The sequence below is a fragment of the Catharus ustulatus genome, chromosome 1, assembly GCF_009819885.2.
Source record: "Catharus ustulatus isolate bCatUst1 chromosome 1, bCatUst1.pri.v2, whole genome shotgun sequence".
NCBI classification, from domain to species: Eukaryota; Metazoa; Chordata; class Aves; order Passeriformes; family Turdidae; genus Catharus; species Catharus ustulatus.
Genome location: NC_046221.1, coordinates 148,948,158 through 148,968,334, shown reverse-complemented (window position 1 = coordinate 148,968,334; position 20,177 = coordinate 148,948,158). Strand labels below are relative to the sequence as shown.

The 20,177-nt window shown below is 39.4% G+C and overlaps 1 protein-coding gene across 6 annotated transcripts in view; it reads right to left on the bottom strand.

Moving 5' to 3' along the window:
- MED30 (mediator complex subunit 30) overlaps positions 1-20,177 on the bottom strand; it is a 42,293-nt gene that overhangs the window by 15,429 nt on the left and 6,687 nt on the right. For 5 of the 6 annotated variants that reach the window (XM_033065249.1, XM_033065266.1, XM_033065282.1 and 2 more), the window contains exon 5: positions 10,544-10,942. The exons of the other annotated variant lie outside the window; for it this stretch is intronic. In XM_033065249.1, the coding sequence (XP_032921140.1) occupies positions 10,847-10,942 (96 nt within the window). In that variant the 3' untranslated portion in view covers positions 10,544-10,846. Of the gene's footprint in view, positions 1-10,543; positions 10,943-20,177 lie in introns of those variants that run through there. 6 annotated transcript variants of the gene reach the window in all.

Below are 20,177 nucleotides of genomic sequence, written 5' to 3'. Positions count from 1 at the left end.
AGAAGCCTGATCCAGCACAGGCTTCCCACGGAGTCACAATCTCCTTCGGGCACACACCTGGTCCAGGCATGGTCCTCCAGGAGCTGCAGGTGGATCTGTGCTCCACCATGGACCTCCAGGAGCTGCAGGGGGATCTGTGCTCCACCATGGACCTCCAGGAGCTGCAGGGGGATCTGTGCTCCACCATGGACCTCCAGGAGCTGCAGGTGGATCTGTGCTCCACCATGGACCTCCATGGGCTGCAGGCGGATCTGTGCTCCACCATGACCTCCATGGGCTGCAGGGAATCTGTGCTCCACCATGGACCTCCAGGAGCTGCAGGGGGATCTGTGCTCCACCATGACCTCCATGGGCTGCAGGGAATCTGTGCTCCACCATGGACCTCCATGGGCTGCAGGTGGATCTGTGCTCACCATGGACCTCCAGGAGCTGCAGGTGGATCTGTGCTCACCATGGACCTCCAGGAGCTGCAGGTGGATCTGTGCTCCACCATGACCTCCATGGGCTCCAGGGCACAGCTGCCTCACCATGCTCTACTCCACAGGTTGCAGTGAAATCTCTGCTACAGCACCTGGAGCTCCTCCCACCCCTCCTTCCTCAATGACCTTGGAGACCGTTTCTCTCACATATTCTCATTCATCCAAGCAGTTTTTTCTCCTTGAATACATTATCCCAGAGGTGCTACCATGGGCTGATGGTCTCAGCCATGGCCAGCAGCAGGTCTGTCTTGGAGCCAGCAGGCATTGGCTCTGTCAGACATGAGGGAAGCTTCCAGCAGCTTCTCACAGAAGCCACCCATGTAGCCACCCACTACTGAAACTCTGCCACAAAACCCCAACACAACAGTATTTTCTACTTTTCCCTTTTCTGGATCAACTATTTGATTTGCACTCAGAAGCTGTATCTTCCAACAAATATAAATGATGCATGCAGTCAGTCTGTGTCATCTCTGTTTTCATGAAATACATGTTTGCCTTCTCTCTCTGCAGTGAAGCTGCTATGTATGCAAAAAAAGAGACTTGCATATGAGAGAACACCTTCCAGACACCGAATTGGCTCCTTTCAGGCATGACTTACTCTGCTGCACCCCTCTCCACCTCAGTCTGAGCCCGATGTGCTCCCAAAGATTGAAAACCTGCGTTTGGGTCCTTTGAATGCCAGTGGCACAGGTGTTGCATCTCACTGTGTAGTCTCTTGTGCCTCATTTACAAAGTGCCAGTTCCCAAAAGTGAGAGGTGATGAAAGGGTCAGTACGGGACTTTTGCCAACACTTAGATCCTATCTAGGGATGACAGCAGCTCAGTTACATGAGGCTTAGCAAGCTTGTGAGTTCCTGTAAGCAAAACCTAGGCTTCAGCGTTACAGTAACATAGACATCTACAGGTTGAAATGGGATTTGAACACAAGATTTGCAACAAGTGTCATTGTTGGACACTGTACTCAAAGCAGCCATGCAGCTTTTGAAATACTCAAGTTCCAAGCTTCCAACACTTAAACAACAAAGTAATTGCACACATAAATGGCCAGAATTAGCCAGGTTTTGTTACTTGCTGTGTTATGTACTGATGCAACACATCACAGTTATTGTATTTTACAAATTGGTCCCTTCACAGTTGTTCCAGAGAGATGTAGGCTAATGAAGCAACATTCTGTCATGGACTTAAGAGGCAGAAACCTCTCTGTAGATATTTTAAAAAGACCCTTGCTTGAAGAATTAATGTTGATAGAATACAATGAAGATCAGAATAGGCTCTCTAGTCAAGCAATTCTTCCTATTACAGCTATCCTTTACAAATAACATGTATGTTCCTAAAACTGTGCCTTCTGGAAATTTCGAGGAAATTTATGGGCCTTAAAAATCAATGTTCTTAGACATCATTAGACACAGAAGAGAGGCAAAATACAGAACAGAAGACTCTTTGAATTAAGTGCTTAAAGTGTTCCAGTAACAAACTCCCCCACATTAAACTAGGTGACAACTAACTGAGGCATTTCTGATGTGCTCAGCAGCTTTGGTACCACACAAGCAGAGATCATCTCTAAAATGTACAAGATCCAGCCTACAAAGGATACTTCGTGCACTGTTTCTCTGAAACAATTTTTATAGCAATTACTTGGAAATTAATTGTTCTACTGCATTTGCCATTAGCATCAGTGGAACCAGGCTTTCAGCCATTTCATATCAGCTTTAAGGCTGGTTTTTTTTTTTCTGTTTTCCTATTTCTGGCATGATCCAGTTCAAAGAGTAGCTGCAATCTGTCATCTGTTGGTGGATACTGAATATATGTTGGGGGGAGGCAGGGGAATTAAAAAAACCCTAACCTGCCAAGTCTTTCAGCCTTCAACCTTTGGTGCAGTACAAGGTTTACAAGATGATTTAAAATCTACATGTGTAGGAAATAAGGAAGATGGGCTGACTCTACACAGAAAATGGGTTTGGGACAGGCAAAGATTGATGGCTTTGTGACAACGACACTAAAGTTAATAGCTGATATAGACAGACAACCGAGTCTATTTTAAATTTCAAATTGAACTCTGTTGCTCACAGCATCATACTGACCATTCATTGCTAGACCTAATTTTTTTCTGCTAATGACTACAAGAAGCAGAATAGATAATGATGTGCACTGCAGAACACTTGGGAAATGGCATTAACTGATTTCCTCCCCCCCCCCCCCCTTGTTTTAAAAACAACTATTTAAAGATTACTAGGGGGGGCTGTCCTTGAACACTCCTGAAGGGTAAAAATTAGTCACTCCTCTGGGAACATCTCTGTCGCCTTTCCCTTCCTCTTTGGAGACAGAAGGGGTGTAAATTGTGTTTGCAACAGACTGGGAAGGCTGACACTGCTAAAATATAAGACCTTGACAAAAACCCTGGAGATGATGTATCACCAGTCTCCTGGGCAGTTGCACTCCACATTCACATTTGCACACTGCAGATAATTCCTGCCTCTCAGAAGTCTGAACCCAAACTTCAAATGCAAATTGTCTTGGAGCTGGAAATGAAAACCTGCATGCACTAAGACAGTTATTCACATATTGAAATAAAAAGTTGACAAAAACCAAATCCTTCAGTCCTGCAGGAAACATTTCTCTGCTGTCTGTTTCTCTCATTAATCCCTCCCGTTTATCTAACCTGCACTTTAGGGGCAGAGATACCCATTGATTTTGTACATCTCCACCCATACAAATAGAGATCCTTAGTGGCATGCCAGTACATGGTTGATCACCACAGACTTGACTTTATTCCGTGTCAGTGAAAGACTTTTTAAAAAGCACACAAACCATTATACAAGGGGCGTCTGAAATTTTATACACAAGGCACATGGAAGCACCTGACTTTGGGAATAAATATTTGTGCCTCAGGCCTGATCACAGCCAGCACGTGTGAGGTGAGTGTCACTGGCATTATGCTACAAGTCTGGGCTCTGTCACTGAAACCACTGTCCTTGGAAGGTGCTGTGTTAATGTGTGGCAAAATGGTAGTAGTACATTCCATAATTTGCTTGAAAACTGTATTTCAGAGTATCAGCAGGCTGAAATATCCACCTGTTTTCCTTACTCCTGTCTGTGACACTTGTTTGCACATCTGAAGGATTTACTGTTTGCCTAATTTTTTCTTCAACAGGAAAACTAGCTGAATTGTTTGTGTCAAGTTCAATAGCTGTAATATGAAAGCCACATACTTTTTGCTTGGATTAATTCCATCTCCACTCTGGCTTTGTAAAACTAATTTAAATTATATCAGTCTCTGCAACATTCTGCTATAATAAATAAATAACTTCATGCTAAAATAAATAAATCTAATTGTATGTGGCTTTACTACCATGAATCTACTTATTGCTTTTCAAATTCTATGGTGGGGCTCACAGTTTTGACAAAATCTAAGCTATCAAAGGATTTTGATGAGAAATTAGGACTGTGGCAATCATAAATACCCATTTTCTTTTCTGTGAGGAAGAGCAATGCCTATGTTCTATTTTCATCCCTTACTTCTGCCTTCTGTGAGTGCTGGAGGGTATTTTAGATGTGGTTGCTCAGACTATTTAAGATCTTCTAAAAAAGTTCTTGTCCCTAGAAAGTAATTGAAAACTCCCACATCAAACAAAAATATATGTAATGTGTGTAAATGCTATAAAAGTAACATGTGGTTTACATAACAATTTTATAATGCTTCTTCATATCTGAGGCAAAATATGATTAGATATTTTACACACTTAGATCACCCCTTGGTGTCTGTGCTCCCTTGATGACACCAGATCATACTACAAGGCATGCAAGCACTGCAGCTGGTTTTGTCAGAAGATGGGGAAGGGTGGATAAATAGCAACACATGTCCCATTAGTAAAAGGCTTCCTAAGTTCTACTGAGTCAACAGACCATAATCAAGTATCAGCTACTTCACTAAGAAATGCTTCAAAACTAGGAGTGGGAAGCTTGGGATGTGAGGTGGGGAAGCAAGGAGTGAGAAACAAGGTTCATTTCTTTTGTCTGCTCCAATTAAATTCCTCTAACAGAAATTCCATGAGGGCATGTTAACCTGAAGAGGAATTTCAGCAACAAATCATCACAGAGAAGACTAGAATCACTAGAGCCTTTTTAATACTAGCAGGTGGCATCCAGTCCAGGTGCTCTCAGGAGCTCATTATCTCACAATCATCTGATAAACATGCTTTACAACTGTACAGTCTAAAGGTGGAGAAACCAGTTGGGCCAGCTCAGTCCACCTCTTGCTCTGCCAATCCAAGGCAGGATTATTTTTTTTTCCTTTTCCCAACACATTTGTTTAGCCTTTATGTGCTGTTTAGTTTCAAAATCTTCAGATAACCCAAGAGGTATCTTCTAAACTGCTAGGGAAAATAGTAGTTCATATCTTCATGCTAAGAGGTTTCCCTCTTCACTGCTGTTTGGTGAAATAAGTTCTTTTTACATTCTTTCACTGTTCTATAGTACAGCCATTCCAAATCACTCTAATTACCTCCCCTTTGCATTTCTATATTTGAGCCTTGTCTTTGCCTTCACAAGTTATTCTAATGATTATTATTATATGGAATGGGACCACATCAGTATTCTTCTACTGTGTTAGTATCATGCTGAACCCAAAACTAATTCAGTATTTTGTGCAGAATTACAGTATCAGAACCAGTGGTTTCACAGCAAGAGCTCTCACATTCCCTACTACACAATATTTGGACATGCACCCCAAAACTGCAGTGGCTTTTTTCCTCTCACTGTATCCAGATTTATCTCTTTAATGCAGGTTTAAAATATACTTTCCCAAATCACCTTTCATTGCCTCTATTTTATGGCCAGTGTACTCACCCAACTTTTTATTGCTGCTGTTGTACTTCTTTATATTTTCCCCTTATTGTTTGAAAGTCTTCCCACTCTAACAATGTATTTCAGCAACAGACTGTCTTCATGAACTTCCTCCCCCCTCTCGAGGACTGTAAATACCACTAAGCCCTCTACATGATTATAAAAACAACCACATTACTATCCATTGCTACTCAGACAATTTTAAAATCAAGAATCTTTCTTCCTACTTAGGCAAATCTGAATTTATTTTTCAATTAAGATTTCATGATATGCATACAGAGGCATAGGAGAAAGTTTTAGTACAGACATGTATTTCATTCCATTCATCCACTCAATTTCAACTCCATTCTGGAACATTGCTCTGTAGCTATGTAGTAGGTGCAGTCAGCTGAAAGTGAGAGCCCAAGGGGCCGAGGAGGCCCTAAGCACATCAGGTCTCTTATAGGATTTAGGCAGAAAAATCACAATTTCTACAATTTCAGCAGGTATTATCAGATATCATCAGCTGCTGGGAACATGTGCAGCAGCAGAACTCCAAGCAAGCAGTCAGTCTGCAAGTTGAAAACAGAGGCATTCAATGAGCTGAGATGCTCCCAGAGTTAAGGAGACACATGGACACTTGCTCTGCTTATTTACCTCAATCACACTGATGGTCTTTACTGGGCTAGTCTGGTGAGAACTGCTGGAAAACACGGCTTCTGCCTCTGACTAAATTCAATCAATACAAACACTGTTGCAAATGATTCCTCATAGTGTTATTTGTTCCCTAGTGTTGTAACAGATGCCAGAATGTGTCCCTTATGCAACAAGAGCAAAAAAAAATCCTTAAAATTTAAACAGAAATTAAACTTCACAAAAGTTTCACTTGGTACTTATTTAGCTCTTACATTTCACTTATCCATTACATTTTATTAAATAAAAACTGGCATTGGTACATATTTTCTGTCACTCTAATCCTTCAATACGTATCAGTCAGCTTGTTCATTTTATGTACAGAAAACCCCCTTCCCTTTTAAACCCCTGATGCTCGACCACATCAGTCTTCATTATTATTACATAAGAGGAATGAGAAAACTACTCACTTCCTTCCCCAAATATTATTTCTGCACTGATGTACTTGTAAATTCCTTTATAATCCCCCATTTCCTCTGCTAGCATCAAGCAATTAAACTAATCCATCCTCTGTCAACCCCAGCTGACTCATAGTGTCTTTGGGTGTCATTGCACATTTTTTAACATGTTTTTTCAACCTCGGGTCTTCAAACCTACATCTGGAGCTTACTGTTTTCCACAGCAGTAGTCAGTTACCCTTCAGCTGTAGTGTTTTTGGCTTGTGCAGCCACCCTGCACACCTATGAAATCTTGGTTCCTATGAGACCACAATCCTTGTCCCCCTCCCTGTAAATCCATTTTTTAGCGATTAATTTGAGTAGCATTTGTGCACAAGTTCTAGCTTCTCCATCAGTAAGAAATATGACTATCAGAGCAAGGTTTTTCTCTGTGGGACAAGAATAGGATTTGGCCTTGCTGCCTCTATGGAAGACAAGTAGAAAGGTAAGCTTCTTCCATCTTTCCTGAGCAAAGCATAAATCTGCTCTGAATTTTTGTCTTTTTATGTAAAAAAAACCTTGGACCTTTGCATACTGCCTAGCAGGCATCTTCTGTGCTGTGACACTGAACCACACATTCAATATCTGTTATTTTGTCTACAAAGGTGTTGGATTAATGGTTGTACTTCAAGAGTGTGTGTTAGCCTGGACTATTCCCACAAAAATCCTTTCAAGTATTCTGCATCATAGGTCTACTCTCCCAAGTCCTATCTGGGCAAAACAAAGCCCCAAGAAATCCAAATATTTTTATATTACAAAAACATAACGATCCTATGTTCTGGTATTTGCTTTTGGAAGTGTCAGCATGTTTATCCTGCTTCTGTCTTATCAAAAATATAAAAATAGCCACAGAATCATATAATAATTTAAGTTGGAAAAGACCTTTATGATCATTGAGTCCGACCATTAGTAAACAGCTGTACTATTACCAGTCACAAGAAAATGATGCTTGAAGTGAAGAGGGGCTACTTCCAGAGACAGTCAGAGCTCTGTGTGCTCAGGAGGGACAGCAAATCCAGCACTGTTGCAGGCAGCAATTCTGAGAGCCCCCAACATGGTGAGGAAAGTAGCGGAACACCAGAAGCATGAAGATAATTTCAATGATATATATTGATGTAACAGCCAATGATACATAAACCAAACACTGAAACATCTGTGTTTGTATTGCTTTACTGGTATTTGTAAATACTTCATCTGGTGTAATTTCACTAACCAGCAGTTAAAATTCAGTTAGCATGAATAAAATATTAAATTTCAGCACAGGTTGATGCCCAGTAATTCATTCAAGTGTTTCACAGCCGAGGAATCGCCACTTTTCTTAAAACTGTCATCTTCTTGGCCAAATCCTACATTTATTCGCAGATCCAATAGCATTTGAATTATGTTCGCTTCCCTTAGTTTCATCTGTGTAAGTCAAAGTGTATGGTTTTGGTCCAACACCTTGCACAGTCCTGTTTGACAGTATTTACTGTGATAATTTACAATTCTGTCTTTTTCTGCACTTTGCAATTTAGCTACTGCCCATCTATTCTGGTAGTGGTTTGAAGTGTTTCTCCTCTTTCCCAGATGAAAAACTGTAGAACAGACCTTGGCTACTGCAGCAGCTGCACAGAGAAAGCTGAATATTTTATCACCAAGACATCCACTTGCAATAGCTGCACTCTTATTCACATTTTAGGTTACTTCTGTACTGTTTGTGTGTAATAAAAAAGCACCAAACTTTAAATGCATTTAGTAAGAAGACCTAGATGCCATATGAGCAATGCAGTGAAGTCAAGACTAATCTCCATTTTCCATAATTGTTCCAAAAATAGAACAAAAATACGACGATCTGAGAATTTCACACCCATAATTAAGATGATGGTGCCATTTCAAAATCCACTTCAAATACTTCTTCTAGGCTGCTTGCATGCTTATGCATGCACTAAACAGAAAGCTGCCACTACAGCTTGCAAATAGAAAAATGCATTTGCATTTTAAACCAACAACAAAGTAAAATCTCTACTTGCAGTTATCTCTTTTTCAAAAGCTTTGCGTACCAAATAATTATGACTGTCACAGCTGCAGAAAAAACTATTATTTCTGACCAGCCATAGTGGTGAATCTAAACAGGGAACAAACAATTCTGCTGCAGCCTTTGCCATGGAGCAAGATATCTACTCTTGCATTTGCAACATGGGAGAAAAAAGATCCAATCTTATTTGTAAGGTGTTTTGACAACTACTGACATCTAGGTATTGACATACATACAGACCACTTTCAACACCAAGTAAACTAATCAAAATCAATGTTTTCTAACACTTTATTTTCAGCTACAGGACTGGACATCCATTCATCTGTCAATATTTACAACCTTTAAAAAGAGAAACAAAAGACAACTGTATTGTACCTATTTTCAGTGAAAAGTCACATATTGTTAACCAGGTGTGATTGGATCTGTTGCCAGTGATTTTTACCTCAAGGAGTAGACGAATGGGTTGAAATCATTAAAAAAACAGAATTAAAGAGACTGACAGAACAACAAAACACCTGTGAGGGTGGTGAGACACTGGAACAGGTTGCCCAGAGAAGCTGCAGATGTCCCATCCACGGCAGTGTTCAGGGTGAGGCTGGAGGGGGCTCTGAGCAGCCCTGTGTGTGGCAGAGGTGTTGGAACAAGGTGTTCTTCAGAGTCCCTTCTAACACAAACCATTCTATGACTCTATGAAAATCAGCATAACATTTTAAAATCCATGAATCTCAAATCACTAAGTGTTCAGTATCAAACCATCAGACTGCAGAAAAAGTAGCTTTTAAAAGGATACCATTTAACTGGATGCTTTAAGAGGTTCTGAACAAGTCCTTCACACAAAACTATGGAGTCTGACTGGGCATGGAATAAGAGTTACAAGTGATACACAAGAAGCAAATCACGAGGATGGTTAGTTTTTAACCTGACAAGTAAAGTGCCCTATGGATTTATATTGAAACAGCTGTTTTTATGTATTTTTTAATCTGGAGAGACACATTTCTAGGTGGCAGCATTACACTGGCAGCATCTGTGGATAACAAAAATTTTCTGGATTATTTTCAAAGCAAACAAAAATGGTGAGGAGTAACAAAGTAAAAACAAAGAAATATGAAAGTTTATGATTAACTCAAAATAACAAACTGCTCATATACTCCAAAGTTTACTAGGACTCATAGTCATAGGGAAAAGATTAATGAGGTCTTTATTCAGTGCATTCTGGTAAACAAAACCTAGGTATTCCAATCATACATAATGCTACAGAAATGCACCACCACCGGTCACAATTGTCCAGAGCCAGCATGGATCCTGAGGGGGAAGTCCTGCTTGTTGAACCCAATTTTCTTCTGCAACAGGGTAACCCACCTAGCTGATCTAGGAAAGCCAGCAGATGTAATCCTTTCAGACTTCAGCAAAGTTTTTGGATACTGCCTCTCACAGAAGCCTTCTGGACAAAATGTCCAGCACACAGCTGTAACTGAGTTACATGATAGGTAAGCAACTGGCTGATGAGCTGAGCACAAAGTGTTACAGTGACTGTCACTAGAGGGGTTCTGCAGGTTCCTTGGCCCCATGCTCTTCAAGGCAGGACCGGAAGGAATACTAAGTAAATTTGTTGATGACACTGAATTGGGAGCAGTTGTCTACTCCCCTGGGGTCAGAGGGCCCTGCAGAGAGATCTCCACAAATTAAAGGATTGGGCAATCTCCAACTGTGTGAAGTTTAACAAAGGCAAGTACTGGTTTCTGCACCTGGGATGGGGCAGCCCTGGCTGTATAGATGGGGAAGGAGAGGCTGGAGAGCAGTGCCATGGAAAGGGACCTGGGGGTCCTGGGCAATGGCAAGTCAACCAGGAGTCAGCATGCCCTGGCAGTCAGGAGGGCCAGCCCTGTCCTGGGGGGCATCAGGCACAGCTGGGGATTGTCCTGCTCTGCACTGCAGATAGTATATAAAATACTGCAGATTGAATTGCAGTATCTGATTGCTGACTTCAGCCCTCCAGCTTACTGGAGCAACTTTCCTATCTTGCAACTTTCCCTCTCTGTAGAGACTATTTGCACTGAAGAATAGCATGCAAACATATGTTTTTATAATTTTTAATTGTATTATAAAGAAAATCCAGAAACTATTTATAAAACTCCTTATCTGCATAGCAATCCAAACTGCTACTGTAAATTACTGAGGCTGTGCAGCAGAATCACACAGGAAAACCTTATAGGATGAATTTTCTATTAAAAAAACCCAACACCATTTACAGTACTAGAAAATGACCCAATGTTTTAATCTTGAAGACTTTTCAAACATTCCTGCAATATAACTGTGGAAAAACATGTTACTTCTTAGAAGGAAGTTAAGTATATCCAAACAGATCTGTATCTTCTTCAGTTACAAAGCTTGATTTTCCTTGTTCAGTTCCTCATTGCCAACATGGCATTTATGTCCCAAATAAGATTTCGTAACTGATCCATGATCTGCTTCAGCTGCTGATTCTTCTGTTTCAGTTTCTGTGGGAAGAGTTTATTAGAAGTTTTTTTGTGATCAGTTCAAATAGCGCTCTCAAAAATTCAACAAAAGTTACAGTGCTATGAAATGCTATATGAATCTTATTCTCAGTTGTCAGTGAGCATGGTGGGATAATACATCCCCTTTAAAGCACATTCTAAAAATACAAGAAAGCCTCAAAAGTTAAGGACCATTGCTAGAGGGGGAATGCCTTTTCATTTCAGAGCAGCCTTTTATCAAAATACCTGACACCTTCAAAAGCTGGAGGCTTGCAGGAATCAGTCCTCACTTTGAAAAGTCTAAAAGAGAGCATCCTAAGCTGGAAGAAAGAATTTGGGGAGCAGGTAAATTTATGTGAATATGTGTTTTATAAATTTGGTTTAGAGAAAAATGAGGCATTAACATTACAAGTTTGAACAAGGCATAGGGTATAGGTGAAACAAATCAAGCTTCTGCTATGTAGGTCAACTGTGATGCATTAAGAGTCCTGTCTTGAAAATGGTTGTAAATTCTTTAAAATTATATATTTGTCTCTGCAAACTGCAAAAGCATTTGGAGGAGCAGGAGAACAGCAAACTAGCTTTTATTTTGTTGCACAGCCAAAACGTAAAAATTATGTCTCTGCAAAAGAAAGATCAGGGCATCAAGACATCACACAATTTCCCTAACCTTTCATGTTTCATATTTATTGTCTAATTTATTCATTTTCCTGCTCAAATCAAAGCTGTTGAGAACTAAGTTAGGTTGTTGTTAACAGTACACAGTTTGTCCTTCATTTCATTCTGATTTGATAGGATGTCAGCCTTCCAACATTACACATCAAACTATTCATTAGGGAAGTCTAGAGTTCCAAGTCAAGTAAAAGCACAGGAAAGACTTGCTTCCATCAAAACAGAACAAAATGTTTCAGGTTTGATGTAACTTTGTTATTTGCACTACACAAAAGGCAACACATTAAAAGTGTGACTCAAATCAGTAATACAACCGAAGTTACTGGAACAGAGAGAAAACGAAGCAATGCCCTGAAAATTAGTCTCCTGAATTTTGATGCAGTCAACACAACAACATTTCTAAACTGCCAGCTGGTCAGCTGGGAAAGAAGTCCAGAGTAAAAAACAGTCTGAGGTAATACAGTAATTATGCTTAGATTACATGAGAAACATAGTAAGGGAAATACTCCTGAATACAGACTTTGCAGGGCACTGGAAGACACAACACTCAGATCTAGACTCCCACGAAGGATACAAAAACATATGTAGGACAGTTCATGTGCACTAACATGGAATTCCTAGCCAAGTATTTGACAGGCTAAAAAGTGTTTTAAAGGGCAATACGTGCATTTATCTAATACTTCTTTCTTTTCCATTTGCTCATCCAAGACTTCACAACAAGCAGTAGAGATTCAGCTCCTAACTAAAGACAAGAGAGAAATCTAAGCAGCACATAGTTACCACAGCACTGAAATGACAATTGCAAGGGTCTTCTACCAAAGGTCATAAATACAAGATCCTGATGCTTGAGAAAGCACAAGAGAGATGTTGGTACCTGTGGCATTTTTAAACATAATTCTGTTTGCCATCCCCAACATTCAATCCTAGAGAAATTGGTGACTGTTACATCAAGACCACTAATTTAATGCAAGCTGTAACTCCTCCCTTTTACTGAGGCCACACCATTTCAAGGTAACTCAAAACCTTCATCAATGGAAACAAAGCTGAACAGTTGATGATGGTAATTGAAGTCACACACAGAAATAAGAACCATTGACCTTCTTTCTCCATCCATGTCCAATTGTACTGCTAAATATTCTTACTCACATGAACTTTGTATAAGTTATGCCCAGAAGACTCATTGTGTAATACTGTTTTTCTTTCTTGTGAAAGTATTATGACACTGTAAATTGTTTGATCTTTATTTGATGCTAGACAGGGGAACCTTCAGCCTAAATTTCATTTGTTTTCAAAGCATCTGTAAGGGCAAGAATTATAAATTTGTTTCTTTATTTATCTGAAGATAATTTTAGATCCTCATCGTTAGTGAAGAGCTAATTTTTTAGCTCTTCTACTTTTTCTGGAGCCAGAAAAAACATCTCAGATGAACCACCATCCCTGGGTTGCTAGGCTGTTGAAAGAATAAAGAGAGAAGAAAAAAATCCACTTCAGAGAGCACAGTCTCCTAATTGAAATGCATACAGTGATCTTTGTTACTGATCTTTGACAGGCAGTGGTCCACACCACAAAGTACTACATAATTAATATGTTCTGCACCACTGGAAGTGCTGGCCTCTGCTTAAGACTTTGCTGAGCCAGTAAGAACATCTCAACTCAAGTCTAACCTTGAAAAGATAGGTGAAATGGCCTTCTTGGTAGATTGGCAAAATCTTTAAGCAGCTTCTGCAGCAGTGACAAATTTTCATTTGAACAGATTGCTTGCAAGTTGTCTCCCACTCTTTCCTCCCTGTGTTGAAAAGACTTAGTTGAACTCTAGACTGCTTCTCAGGATTAACAGTTGTATGAAACAAGAAAAAGTACTTCATCCTACACACATGCTACAGCTTCTGACTTTATCTGTTTTAAGATAGCACAGGGAAATTATATGAGGCAGTTTATGAGTTTAAAAGACCTAAATTCAAGTCACATCTGTCAAGCCTGTTTCTCTTATTCCCTCTCTGTCAGAAAAGTGATCTGACTGAAAACCTACTCCAGGGAGTCTTCTTTGGTGATATTAATTTCAATGGGGACCATTTTGACTGACTTTGCAAGTATTATGGCCAGTGATGGAATTGTCAAGGACTGCACCTTCCAGTAACCAATGAGACCTTAACTTGCTTAGGTCAGGTAGTCATTTATGAAAACATTTACTAAAGCACAAAACCCACATAAATGAAACAAAGTCGGAGAACTATAACATACATCCAGAAAATAGCTGTCTTTCAAGGAAGAAAAGCTGCCATAAAGAACCTGCCATGTTTCATACAGATTTGGATTCAAATAGGACACAGTAATTTTAACTTCGACTGAAATAAATGTTTTACTTGAAGTAATTTTTGCTTCACTTGCATTTCATTAGAAATCAGTGCTGTCTAGATCAATTCACAACTTATAATCAGAGACGTATCCGAACCCTCCTTTGCACAGTGTTCTTGTCTCTCCTCATTTTGAGCTCATGTATCCTTCAAATTTTAAAACTAAAACATCACTGTGAGTCGTTATGCTGCACTCAATCCATTTGTTAGAAATCCCTTCTTCAGGCAAAGAAAAAAGATTAAGGTGGTGCTTATAAAAACATCAACACTACTTGTTTAAGTTGTACAGGCTCTTCTGCTCAAGGAAAAAAACTAGCAAAGATCTGTTTCCATCTTGAAAATCTTATATTGAAGACCATTCTCCTGATTGCTGTGCCAGCTATGGATTTTACCTGCTCTACTCAAGATCTACAACAGTACAGGCCAGAAGGACATATCAGTGTTTCAGTGTAACATTAAATATTAATAACTGTAGTACCTTTACTTGCATAAATCTTAGCAAGTTTTTTTAAAAAAATGTTTATTTTGTTGATTAAGGCTCTACTACAGAGAACTTGCATCACATTCTTTCCCAGGCATATAGAATTGTGGAAGAGTTTGGGTTGGAAAGGACCTTTAAAGGTCATTTAGTCCAACCCTGCAATAAGCAGGGTCACCTTCAACTAAATCAGGTTGCTCAGAGCCTGTTCCAGCCTGACTGTGAATTCTCCCAGGGATGGGACATCTACCACGTCTCAGGACAAGTGTTTCATCACCATCAGCCTAAAAAATATCTTCCTTATATTACATCTAAATTGGTCTTCTTTTAGTTTAAAATCATTATCCCTTTCCCTATCGCAACAGGCCCTGCTAAAAAGTTTGTTCCCATCTTTCTTATAAGCCCCCTTTAGGTACTGAAAGGCTGCTGTAAGACCTCCCTGGTGTCTTCTCTCCTTCAGACTGAACAGCCTCAGCTCTCAGCCTTTCCTCATAGGACAAGTGTTCCATGCCTCTGTTAATTTTTGTAGCACTCCTCTGAACCCACTCCAAGAGGTCCATATCTTACCGTGCTGAGGAGCCCAGAGCTAGGCACAATACTCATATTACTCCTTCTGACCACTGAACTGCTGTAGGAAGTGAAAGCCTTATGAAGGTGACAGTGTGACAGTGGCCTCTGTGTTTCCAGGTAAGTCAAGCCCAAGAAATTTCTACAGAAATATGATTTTTGTAATAGGAAGGTGACATTTATACCATTCTTTATTTAAATGAATCCTTCATAATGAAATCTCTGAAGTATGAAAGTGGAAAAACCTGCTCTTTTCTTTTTTCCTTTGGTAGTCAAGAGACTATTACTATGTTATATGCATATAACATATGTTATGCACATTGCTGGAAAAAAATATGATGGAAAAAGTGCCCTCAACACTTTGCTTGAACTCTCTTAAAGCTGCCAAGTGGTGCCTTAACTTATGGCTGCTCAACTGATACCAAGGCACATTTTCCATCATAATAAATTCATATGTGAATCTATTAAATTTTTTTTTCCAAAGAGACAAAAAAATTTCATCACTAATACAGTAGCTGCTGTGCAACTAGCATGAACACACTTACTGTCCAGTATCTACAGCTTTTCCTGATGTCAGCCACAGGCATGACTGCTCTACACTTAGCAGAAATGAGAGACTGAGTTTTCTGCCTTGCACCTCACCTGACAGCTGAAAGGAAAACTGCTCCTTCTGCATGTGTAACCCTGTGTTCCTGAAACAAACAGAATCATCAGTCATAGCCTGTGCTCTGCTGCAAGCTCAATACTTTTCACCTGTTGACCCAGGCAGGATTGTATTTATCCACTGATCTGTTGTTCTGAGAGGAATAAGCACCTTCATTCAAATAGATGGATGTTTGCTTCATAGCAATTATTTATCGTTCAACAATGAGGTCTGAGGTCTTATTTACTGAGCACATCTAAGCTCTGTAGCTTGTAATGAAATTATTCATTCCCCAAGGTGCTTCTCCACCACACCTCTCAGTGTTACATCCCCACTCTTAATATGAAAATCCCACAGATCTATGATCCTCAGTTACAGATGGCGAACTCAGTCACAGGAACACTACAGATAAAACTGCAGTGCTGCCAACTTTGTCCAAAGACATTTAAGATTCATGTTCAACTCCAAACTTTGCATTTTAACAGCTTCCCACATATTCAAAGATACCACGAGCCATAAGGGGAAGAATGAACAACTACCACAGATAATTTGTGGCAGAGAAAAAAAAAAAATCAGCTCCCAAGAGCTGCCTTAGTTACTCACTATACACAATAAATCCTTCCTTCTCATTCCCAAATTCCCTGCTTACTCAATACTCTAATGCCAGTTACACAATACACAAACCAGGATTTTTATAATCTTATTTACTACAATATTGATTCAATCTAAATAGTGCCTGGTCTGCCACAAAAGCAGAATAGCTAAAATGACTCTTCCAGAATAGAAAGTGGGAAGTGAGGAAGAAGAACCAAATATGATAATGCAATAAAGGTTGTATAATATACATGCATATGAGGACAAAGGGGGACAATTGGGATTTTACAGGCAGCTTTATGCTCACCTTTTCCTAACTTTTTTCAACTTTGTAAGTGTGATATGGTTGTGATACAGAACACAATATGAAAAATTTTGTGCACAACATTTTATACAAAACTGAAAAGGAAATAATTAATTATCTGGAATAAAAGTGCATCTGAATGCTGAGTAAGATGGTGTAGGACACAACAAGACTACTCTACTTAATTTTCTATTGGAGAGGGGGCATATGCTCCTGATGAAAAAGGAAACATTTCAATTCATTTGCAAGAAAGACAAGGAGGGGATCCAGAAAACGACAGGCTACTCAGCCTAACTCCTGACTCCAGAAAGACTGTGCAGCAAATCCTTCTGGAAGTCATATCCAGACACATGATGATAAGGTGACTGAGAACACTTCTACTGGATTTCCTGAAGATGCCTTGTGCCTCACCAACACAAAAGCCTTCTATTGAGAAATGACTGGCTGTGTGGCAAGGGGAGAGCAGGAGATTTTTTTCCCTTTCATAAAGTAAAATCATACATTAGGCAGGTTTTTGACACAGCCTCTCATTGCCTTTGAGCAAATTGGAGAGATGTGGTTTGGATAGATGAATTACTCGGTTGATGGAAAACTGGCTGGACTATGGGATTCTAAATGCTGGGATCATCAGTATTAATACCAAGTGCTAGCTGGTCACTCATGAAGTTTCTCAGGATTGATACTAACGTGAATATTCTTAATATCCTCATTAATTACTAATCCACACTTAATGACCTAATCACCATATCAAAGTTATCAAATTGGTGGACAATGCCAAACTGGGGAAACTGAAAAATATACTGAGCAGTAGGATGTTGGATTCAGAGGGACCTCAACACGTGGGAAAGGCAGACCAATACCTATCTCAGGGACTTCAATTAAAACAATATCCTACATCTGCATACAGAATAAATCCATACAACAGCATAGGCAGAGGGTTGACTGAACAGAAATGAAATTTTCAGAAAAGGATCAGAGGTCCTTTTTGATACTTTCTAACAAGTTTAATATGAGTTATCAGCAGATCTTTTTTGCAACAAGGAAGATAAACTGCGCTCTGCCCTGTATTAGCAAGAGTGTACCTCTCAGGTCAGATGAGTACCTCTCATGCTGTCCTTTGGCTCTGGAGAAGACTGTGCCATTTGGAGACCAATACAAAGCTCTATCATACTGGATAATGCCTAGTGGAAGGCCACCACAATGATAAAAGCCGTCTTTGTTCATTCTCAAGCACAGAAGGCCATAGAGCAGGATCACAGTGCTGTCTTCAGCCACCTAATGAAGCTCACTGAAAAGACAAAGCTGGACTCTTCTTGAGTATACTCAGCAAAAGGATGAGGGGCAGCGAATATACAAGTTAGACAAAGAAAATTCCAATGTAACATTAGGGAAATTTTCATAGTAAAAGTCAATCCTTAAGAAGGGCCAGGAAAAGACAGAATTTCAATGTGTCTTTACAGACATTTAAAATGCTGGAGCATGGACATGAGCTGGAGCAGCTGGATCTAACTTTGCTGGTTGACCCTGTCTTGGGCTGGGGGCTGAACCAGATAATCTCCAGACATCCTACGGAGCCTCTTGCCACAGCGTTCCTTGGTGCACACTCTAATTTTAGGTGAAAAAGGACTCTACACATATAAAACCAATTAAAATGCATGCAAATAGTGTGAAAGGCAGTTTAAAAGCAATTTAGGTTTTCTGCATAGTCCTACACAGCATCAGCTGCAAGGCACATTTGTGCTATCATAAAAAGCCCAGAGCTAAATTTGTTACAGTTTAACTTAAAAGTCTGTCATGTAGATTGTCTTTTTCTCTCTTAGCAACATCACTGTTAAACACTTAACAAACATTAGTTAAGAATATAAAATATGATTGTTTTCTAAAGGGCCACCTGGAATGTCCAAATGCTATTTTGCTTTGTTTTCACCCATATGTACTTACATTACTAACTATGGATGGTTTTCCTAAGTGCTTCATTGAAACCAGACCTACAGCATGAATGAAACTCAGCTGTACTTGCTCCATTTCTAAAGGCAAGCAGTGAAGAACACCATTAAATCACTCTCAATTTTTGATTTGGTATTTCTGTTTCAAGTCCTGTCAAATGTAGTACAAGAGCACAGACTGAATGTGAGCCTGACATCTTGAAAATAATACTGATGATTCTATACTTAAAAGGTAAAAAACTTAATAGATGGAACATTAAACACTCGAAAAAACATGAACAGAAGAGAGGAAATCTTGGTAACATCTTCCATTTGCTGCAAATACATTAATTCAATGAAAACTGGATCAAGACGTACTAGAAGACCAATTCAAATGCTAAACTGATTCTGGAACAGTAATTTTTTTAAAAAAGGCAACCACTTCAACAATTTACAAGCCCAGAAAGCATATACAGATCAAAAAGAGTAAGTTACATTTGTGGGAATTGCAGGAGAGAATTGTTTTAGACAAGAGATAGAGGTAGTCAGTGCTCAAGAAATGGTTTGTTTTGTAATAATGGTACAAGCTTCTTTTTGTGGGCAAAATCCCTTGCGTTATAAAGCTCAATAGGTTTTATTTAAACCTACAGCTGCTAATTATTACTGAATTGCTAGGACAGAAATTCATTGCCTTGTAAACTAATCTATATTTTAAAATAACAGACAAGTACTTACATATCCAAGGTCAGCACATTAAACTTTCTGACCTAAAAGGTAACCCTAATATAGCAGAATAACTAAATAAGACCAAAAGGTGACACAGTAAACCAAGAGCTCCTATAGTTTTTAGGAACTCTGATACATCAGTAGGTTCTCCTCCCCCATGAACAAGATGTTGAGCACAGGAAGTACCTGATGCTCCCCTCCTCCTCCACTGAGGATGCTCTCTTCCCAGACACCTGCAGTAGCAAAGCAAAACTGCTGTTTTTCAAGTCAGTGGCTCATGGAATGAGGACATTTTTGCATGAGAATATACGATCCACAAGGTTTAGAAGAGCTACTACTAGTTTTGGCAGTGGTCCACATTGTGGGGCAGTTAGTGTCTTTGACATGCATCCAGAGCCACAAAAGAAATCAGACTGGCTGGGATATCATGGCAAGAAAGGCAAAATTAAAGATCTAAGAAATAATTCAAATATCAAAATAGTGTCAAAGTCTTGTGTTAGTGCAATAGTGATTTTTTGTTGCAAGACTGAAAAAATAATGCCTATCACAGCAAAACGGATAAAGTGAGAACAGGACAAGGAGTTGAAGGAAGAAAAGTTTTGGTCAAGAATATAAAAAGCTTCTTTAACTATCATGCTGGTTTCCCTATTATAGTATTTTCATCAACATTTTGTATTATTTAAAGTTTCCTATAATTAATTCATCAAATTGAGTTGGAGGTGGACATTACACACTAGAGAGGACTGAAGAGCTGTCAGGTGTGCCAGCTAAGAACCAGGGCAAGACCTCCTTGAAGCAGCAGCCAGTGTTAGAAATTAGACCAATTAGAATTAGACCAATTAAATTCTAGTGATTTTTCTTTGAAAAAAAATAAAAATTATATATTTCTAGTCATAAAAGCATTTCCTAGTCTGTAATGTATTAGAATTTGAACTTTGAAAATGGTATGCTTATACAACTGGAGGGAGACAAAAG